Genomic DNA, 8,431 nt, shown 5'->3' on the forward strand with positions numbered 1-8,431 from the left:
GTGTGTGTGTGTGTGTGTGTGTGTGTTGTGTAGCTGAGTCACCATTTGTTTTAAGTGATGAGGCTCTCCAGTCTCGTGTGGCCCCTATCTTGTTCCCATTATGGTTGTTTTAAGCAGCTTAAGTGCCTGTCCCCTTTTTGTGGGAGCTTTGCATCCAGGACTTTATGGTCCCTTGAAGAGTAAAAAAAAAGAAAAAGAAAAAAGAAAAACACGTCCTCTGCCCATAAACTAACCCTCTTGCAAGTCTTTCAACTTCTTGCGTGTAAGAGTTACAACATTCAGTATATATGCATGTTTAAAAAAATCATTATTGATTGCTGCTTCAGCAAATTTGCTAAGTGTGTAATGTTTATAAGATTGTTTATAAGATTGGGGAAACCTGCAGTCAGCTGAGACTGAAGAAGTCACTTGGATGAGTGACGAAGCGTTTCTCCCACTGAAAACGCTACGTCCAGAAGAACAAAATCAACTTTTGGAGACTGTGTATTTTTTTTATTCAAGATTATTAGCAACAATCCTTCCCCTTTTTACAAATGTAATAATATAACTTTTTTTAAAATATATGAAAGTAGTATTCATGTTTTGAATAGAGGAGATGAAGCAGGAAAGTCCTCCACAAGACATGTTTCTGTCCATATGCTGCTGGTGACAAACTTTTTAGAAGAAACAACGTTAAAAATCTGAGCTCATATCACCAAATGCAGCCTACAAGTAGAGACAGCTACTTCAAAGCCATCCTATCTATAATTGGGGTCGCACTTGAATTTGTCCCAAAAGACGATATTCCTGCGCTGCAAAAAGATCCAGAGCAACAGAATATATGTTTTGAAAATACTATTTTTATAGGTGCCCCTTTTTTTTTGATCAACAATTAGATTAATGACTAATTTAATTGCATGATTTCTGTTCGTAACTAACTCGGAACTGCACCCAGAATGACAACACCGCTAATTAAAATGAATCCAAACTCGCTCACAAAACCATAAAATCTGTTTGCATTTGTGTTTTTTCAAAAACATGCATGTAAAGATGACCATTTTTTTCCACTTTGCTGCAGAAATGTTCTGCTTGAATTGAAAATACAAAAAAATAGGACAAAAGTGCTTTCAGTATTAAAGGACCAGTCACTCACAACTTTATTTTGTGAGGCGAGAACGGCACAAAACAGCCTCGTCTAAAAGGAAAGCTCTCTCCATTTTGGCCTCCGCTGTGTCCGGCCTTGCAGAGCATTTGTTTGATAAAAAGTGAGTGCAGAGTGAACACAGTGCCACATCATGAAATAACGGTGGTTAAATCCAAGAGTAAATTTTGTAAGAAGGCAGAGTAGGGCAGGTTCATGCTTCTTGTACCAGCTGACATATTCTTCAGAGCAGCTATTGTAAGTAGTTGGAATGAATCTCTAACCTACGTTGTGGGTAGAGAAGCAAAATTTAAAATATTTGGAAATATAACCACAGCTTAAAAGAAGAAAACTATGATTAAAATGAGTGAAAGTACTTTTAAAATCATATTTGGCTTCAGATAAAGGCCCAAGGCAATTTATGAGATTGTGTTTATCACAGTAAATCTCCTTGTGCTGAAATAGGCTTACTATATTCATTCCTTTGTGGCAGTTGGCTGGGAGCGACTCCAAAGCTTTTAAAGTCACAGAGTCCTCTTGAAATGACGCAGCTCCATTTACCAAGTCTCTTCTCTGGATTCAACACTTTTTAATAAGCCTCTTTCATCCTCTCTTAAGCTTCAGTTCTCCTTTTAAGAAGGGCACTTCACCTTCCTTGTGCTCCACTTTGCTTTGGCTTCTAGTCTCAGAGACTGGGTGGGGGGTGTATTTGATTCTTATGTTTTTTTTTCTCCATCCACATCATATCTGGTGGTCTATATGTAATAGAGTCTTGCTCATTTAAGTGGTTTTGAACAAATAATACAGAGGGCGGTACTGTGAAGCAGGTTCAACAAATCCAGATTTTCTTGGTTATCCATCTTGTTGCACCACTCAGGCTGTCCTTAACATTAGGTCTTGGACTCCTGCTCTGATATTGTTTCTTAAAATTATGAATTTATTGTTCTCTTACAAATTTTCCAACATGGTCCCAAATCATAATGCTACCTCCACCATGCTTCAGTTTGGCTCAGTTCCTGGCATTGGTGTGCCATGCCTTTTTCTCCAAACGAGTGTTGTTTATACAGCACATTGTGGTGTTGTGGAACATCCAAGTGGTGCTTCACAAACTTGAGATCTGATTTAAGTAATGGATTAATTTTTTAAGCAGTCATTTCTTCTGTTTCCTTCCGTGTCCTGGGTAGAATTCTTTTTCAGTGTGATTTTTACCAAGTTATACAAATGTCTACAGGTGCAGGTTTTGTTGTTACTTTATTTCATCTTCACCTTTTCAAGGATTGTATATTGTGTACATCATGCCTTCTCCTAAAGATTGCAGCTGTCCTGTATTTACTTCAATTATAGACAATATATAGTTTTTAGAAATGCTTTTTGGGTCTTTTCCAGCTTCATACATCTTTAAATTGCTTCTTGTAAGGTCCTGTGAAGGTTTTTGTGATCGAGACATGGTTCACACCAATCAGTTTTTAATGAGCGGAGCTGTAACCGGGATTTGTATGCCTTTATTTATAGGCAGGGCACATCTACAGCCCACTCTACTCGTCTCCTAATTGGAACAACTGACACCAAGTTGCTTTTTGAAAAGTACCGTTTGAATCCATACTATTTCATGGGTACTTGGGAACCATTGTTTATCTGTTTAAAGTCTGAGAGGGCTTTTCCTCTAATTTATTAGAGAAGAATCTTGTTGCTGTTTCTTGTTTTATTGTTGTCCTAAACTCCTGATTCAGGATAAAAGCTCCGTGAAGCTGCTATGGTTTAAGGCCACGTCCTTGGCCAGGCTTTATAGAAGAATGAAATATTCAGCATCCAGCATAGCTCTGTGACCTGCTGCAGCGCTACAGAAGAATTCATAAAGACCAGCTGTAAACTCGACCTGCTCTCGCCTTCTTGTTCATGTAGCCCCCCCCTCGCCCATTGTACTCTTGAATGTTCTTTTTAGGCTCTATTTTCTTCCCACTAACTGTCTGTGTTGTTGAACCCTCCCTCCTTAATCTGTTGCACTATGAATCAGTCATTGTTCTGTGGAGCTCTTTGGATGATTCATTGACCATATTTGGCAAAGCTTGTCAATAAGCTGCATTTGATAGCAGCTGGTTTGCTTTCTCGCTCTCTCTGGTCAAAATACAGGATTCATCAAGTCATTGCAATATCAGTAAACACCTTATTGTTTTTCATTTTAAAGTCTTCCAAATGAATGTCCTATAGAGCCACTCACCCACTGACACAAAAGAGATTTTTCACTCCCTCACGGTGATGCAAAGAGCCTTGAAAGCCTTGGCATTATAATAACAATTATATTTGCTCTTATCACATTTTTTACGGTTCCTTTTCCACTGAGCCTGCACTGGAAGTTTAATAACTGTAGCTTTTGTTCTGTTCTGCCAGGCAATAATTTACTTATCTGTGGCCTAAGCTGCTTCAGGTACACATCATCCATCTTGGCACTTTAATGGCTTTAAAAGTATGCACATCATTTCCTGATGATAACAGAATAAAACCTGTAACTCTGACATTTTTCTTCTATTACTTCTACTTACGAACTTAAAACATACATTAATTCCCTGTTTATGTTTGATTTTTATTTTTTTTTTACAGATATTTGTTGCAAGAGCTCATCTTAGTTTTTAGGGACTTTTTGTGGACCTAAAGGTCAGCAACAGCCAATTACCGCCCATCAACAGATGATGCATGCATTTTAAAAACATGTTAAAAGTCTTTTTGGTCACAGTGAATCCGCCTAAATGTCAAAATGAAGTCCAGATAAAGAGTGAAACACAGACCCTGATAAACAATTTGTGTCACAATGCTTTTTGGAAAATATGTCCACAATGACAGCGGCTGTTGTTTGAAAAGTGAAATGTCAGGGTGTTTGTCTCTTGCCATTGTCAAAAATATGACGAATATGTTTCCTTCTTTGCTTTCCACTCAGGGACCTTGATTAGAGTCAGCCCAGACAATCCAAGACAGAAATTTCAATCTGAGTGACCTAGAAGAGTACAGATCGAACCTTTGAGTCACATTTGAAAGAGGTAGTATTTACCGTAAAGCAATGTGCTTTTAAAAGTCTGTCTACTTCAATATCAGTCTTGAAAGATAGCAAAACACTGTCAGTGTCTGTTGCTTGCCTAATGTTTTGTCTGAGCTCTTCTACAAGTCTTGTGAATTTTATATTTATTATAATTGAAGAAGTTCATCCTCTGGTCAGTTTTTGATAGATTAATCTGTCATTACTAATCCGTCACAACCATTGTAGCAGAATTTACATTTGCCATAATTACCACAACTTGCTATCATTCTGTCTGTGAAAGTTTATTGGTCCACGGGCACCTTCTCTGAGTGATACTCAAATAATTAGTATTTATATCCGTCCAAATGATAATATGTGCTATGTGTAGTGTGATGTACTTGAGCTACCTGTCGCAAACCACTCTGACTGACCTGGACGGTTTACTTTCTTATCCAGAAGCATTCTTTTTCTCTATAATGGATAATGCTGAACTGATTCCACTTTACAGGCTGTAGCTGGCCAGTCTGTCTGACCAGTTAACATCCTGTCTTATCTAGGTAATCGTTAAATGCAAAAACACAAAAGATAAACAAGGTTGTTCCAAAGTTTTCCACCCCAGCCAAACCCGAACAGTTGTTTGAGCTGACGTGGTACTCTAAAGCGTGATCGAGAACAGCTACGCTATTGTCCCAGCTATAGATCTGAGCGCAGCAGTTGCTTTTCAACGTTGTCTTTTCAAGTGATGTGTTTTTGTATGGATTTCCAGTGTGTTCTCATCCCAGGGCATCTAATAGTGCAGATTTGTCAAATGTGGTAAGAGCCTCTGTTTAGCTCTTCGGCTTATGAGGGAGGCACAGTTTGTGCCCTGTTTGTGGCTTTGTGTCTGATTTACTGTTAAGGTTGCCAAAACAGCTTTTTTATATCATGGAAGTGAAGCCAAAAGGACACCTTGAGCAGTTTCCTTTGGACTTGGATCGAGCTGGGCCTCTATTTGCATACAAATCCGCCACATTTGTTCAGTTTGTTCAGAAATCTAACCTGGTGACCCACTGTTTCTCGTGCATGTGCATGAAATTCTTTAGGATGTGGAGACATTGAAGACTTTTGAAGAAACTGTCTTTCTCATCAGCGTTATAGTTTGAGGTTTTATTTTTGGTAATTATGCATGCCTGCTTGTATGCGTGAGTCTGTGAGGCTCTGGGAAATAGAGAGCATGCAACTGATTAGAGAGAATTATCGGGGGAATTGGCCTCACAAAAAGCTGGCAGAAGACGACGACACACACACACACACACACACACTTTAAGACAAAAACTCCATGCAAACTCAAGCTGCGTTGAATGCAGATGCTATTATTCTTTGTCTCACTTATTCTTTTCTTTGTACCGGTCTCTTTTTCTGTGTTGTTGCAGATGTGACTCAGAGAACCGTTACCTTGGTAACCCCCTTCGAGGAACCTGTTATTGTAAGTATCCCGCCACCAATACACCTGAGTCTCCCTCGCCTGCGCACATCCATTCTTACCTTGATTAATATGTCAGTCTGTGTGCATGTTTCGTTTCATTTTGTGTCTACAAAAAGAAAGGAAAGCGTCCAGGAAGCGGACACAAACCCTGTTAGTTTTCATTATTTTACGTGACCACAGAGTAATAATCTTAAGTAATTACTTAATTTAATAAAGTAAAAGAAACTTGCTTTATTTGAACTTTGTTGAAACTTACTGCAATGGACATACACTTCAGTTGGCCAAATGTGGAAATTAGTGATAAGCTTTATTAATCACACATACTGTAGCTATGCCAAAGGGTGACTTTCAGTACAGCTTAGAAGTGTCATTAAGTACATTTCATAGCATTTTGGTGAAAAATTGATTGTAACTTGAATACAAATTTGCATTGTTGTTTACCGGTTGTATCTAGAATGTTAACTGATTTAATCTCTTTGAGAAAACAGAGCTGTAGTAACTACAGAGGGATGCAGTTGATGAACCACAGCCACAGGCTGGGTTTACATCACGATCTGCCCTGAGAATCTTCTTGTTTGCAGTGACTGATAGACTGATAATACTTTATTCATCCAGAGCGAAATTGGGTTAAGGCTGCCAGCCGTGCCAGCGCCATCTTACCATGCATACATTACACAAACATCACATGGGGAAGACAGGTCAGAGAGGTATAACAATGGAAAATGCACAACATGAGGAAAGATGAGGAGAAAAAAGATTGGTAGATGTCGTTCAATGTCCTCCATCGAGAGTGTCGGCAGACACACAACGCAACCGACCATTGCGTATCCGGCAGCAAACGTCTCCGCAGGACAATCGGGCTCTCCCAAGCCCAGGAAGGTGTCAATTCCGTTACGGGACCAGTTGATCAAATCCATAATTCTTTAGGTTTTAGAGAACAAGACTGAGAAACTCTTTGAGGGTTAGAGAATAAGCGAGACTATGCAAAAGACATCAGAAACCAAGCAGGAAAGATAAGGGAGAGGGAGAAAGAGAAAAGTGCGAAGAGCCAAGAGAGCAAAAATAAACAAATAAATAAATAAAAAATGATGGAAATGATGATGGACAGGTTGACAGAAAGGCCTGGAAGGGCTCTCGTGGACTATGATTCAGATGATGTTGTGAGCTGTAGTGAGAGCTGGGAGCATGTGAAAGTGAGCCTGGAACGATGGAGGTATGAACTGGAGAGAATAGAAGCAAGAGAGAATACATGTGGAAATGAGAGGAGGACAGGTCTAACAGGCTGGGAGGATGAGTAAAAGTAGATGAATTTAAATATGTGGCTACAACTATTCAAAGAGTGCAGACAGGGTGGAATGGGTGGAGACAAGTATCAGGGGTGATTTGTGACAGAAGCACAGCAGCAAGAGTGAAGGGCAAGGTTTATAGGATAATAGTGAGACCTGCTATAAACAGGCTGCCTCTAAACTCCACTATGACCTCTAAACGGAGCAGAGCAGTCAAAAAAAGATGAATCTCTTCAAGAAAACATGACCCTATTTAGGTAAAATGCAAATGAAGCTTTGGTTATGTCCCTTAAAATTGAATTTTCAAATCAAATTTCTGGCCCTGACAGAGAATCACACTTCCTTCCTCTTCCTAGCATGTCATGTAGTAGGTTTACCACAACTATACATTCATTTGAGAGTCTAGTGGGGTGATTGATTTTCAAAGAGTAGTTAAATATTTTCCAGCGAATATGTGTCTATCCAGTACTTTTGGCTCAAAATGGACATTCTTAGTTGGTAGTAAACATTTTGGTAGATGTTAGTATTGAAATAACTGCATCACTGTGTTGTTTTGCCCTCTCGTGAGCAAAAACATGGTACGAACCTGAAGGTTTTCTCATAAAATAAGAGTCAGATCCAATTTTAACACCAATATGTGCCTCACTTTTGATTCTTAGAGACGGTCCAGGTATTGTTATTTATTTGCTTGACCACAAAAGCGTCATATCTACTGCATGTCTGAGGCAAATGTAGAAATATGCCATAACCATCTCTCAGTAGTTGGACTCATATATTGAAGTTTTGAAAAAGAAACAGCGAACACCATCTTTGTGTAACAGTTGGTTGCAAATATTTTCCTACTTTTGAAATGGATAAAGAAACAAAGTTTTGTTCCGCTCCACAACTTTGTTTTCCTGCTTCCAGATGCTAGCAAGGATCACATTGACTTATCTCATTTGCAACAAATTGCTGGTTTTCCTTTCAAAGGGCAAACGAAGGAGGAATGCTGCAGACAAAACAGATGTTTTGTGGCACACAACCAATCTCACTCAGTCTGCATCTTCTCTGTCTCTCTCGCAGCCACTTGTGCATAAATACATACACGCGTTCAGTCTATGAATTGCCATCATCGCTTCTTATATTATAACACACTACAATCAAGTTCAAGTCCTGTCAATGTCAATAACCCTCTAGTTTGAGTGAGGCTATCATTGTTTCAATGAGGGAGGCTTGAAAGGATACAGCAATCAGAAGAGTCATGCCATCAATTGCACTTGTAACATCAGAAATGCCTTTGATCGCAAAACAAGGTCTGTTGAAGAAAGGATAGCGGCATACTCTCACCTTTGCTGCTGGAAAACTTTTATCTTGATATGTTTTGACTGAGCGGTTTGCACCATTGTGCCCTTCAAGGAAAGGCAACAGTCAGTTAAAGAAACAAGATTTTGGAAAATAATTATTTATTGTTAAACAGTTTGATCACACCGCAGTTATTTTTGCCTGGAAAGAGGGCAGTTTGCTTTGAAGGTACATTCAGTAGCTTTTTTGAGGATTTTAAATAGGAAAAA

The 8,431-nt window shown here is 39.0% G+C and overlaps 1 protein-coding gene across 1 annotated transcript in view; it reads left to right on the forward strand.

Annotated features, from left to right (window-relative positions):
• Positions 1 to 8,431, forward strand: part of LOC102206599 (attractin-like protein 1) — a 316,533-nt gene that overhangs the window by 129,584 nt on the left and 178,518 nt on the right. The window contains exon 23 of the mRNA XM_013912991.1: positions 5,543 to 5,595. Coding sequence (XP_013768445.1) covers positions 5,543 to 5,595 — 53 coding nt within the window. The remainder of the gene's footprint in view (positions 1 to 5,542; positions 5,596 to 8,431) is intronic.

Source organism: Pundamilia nyererei, unplaced genomic scaffold (genome assembly GCF_000239375.1).
Source record: "Pundamilia nyererei isolate P.nyererei 1_Seehausen unplaced genomic scaffold, PunNye1.0 scaffold00111, whole genome shotgun sequence".
In the NCBI taxonomy this organism is placed as follows: domain Eukaryota; kingdom Metazoa; phylum Chordata; class Actinopteri; order Cichliformes; family Cichlidae; genus Pundamilia; species Pundamilia nyererei.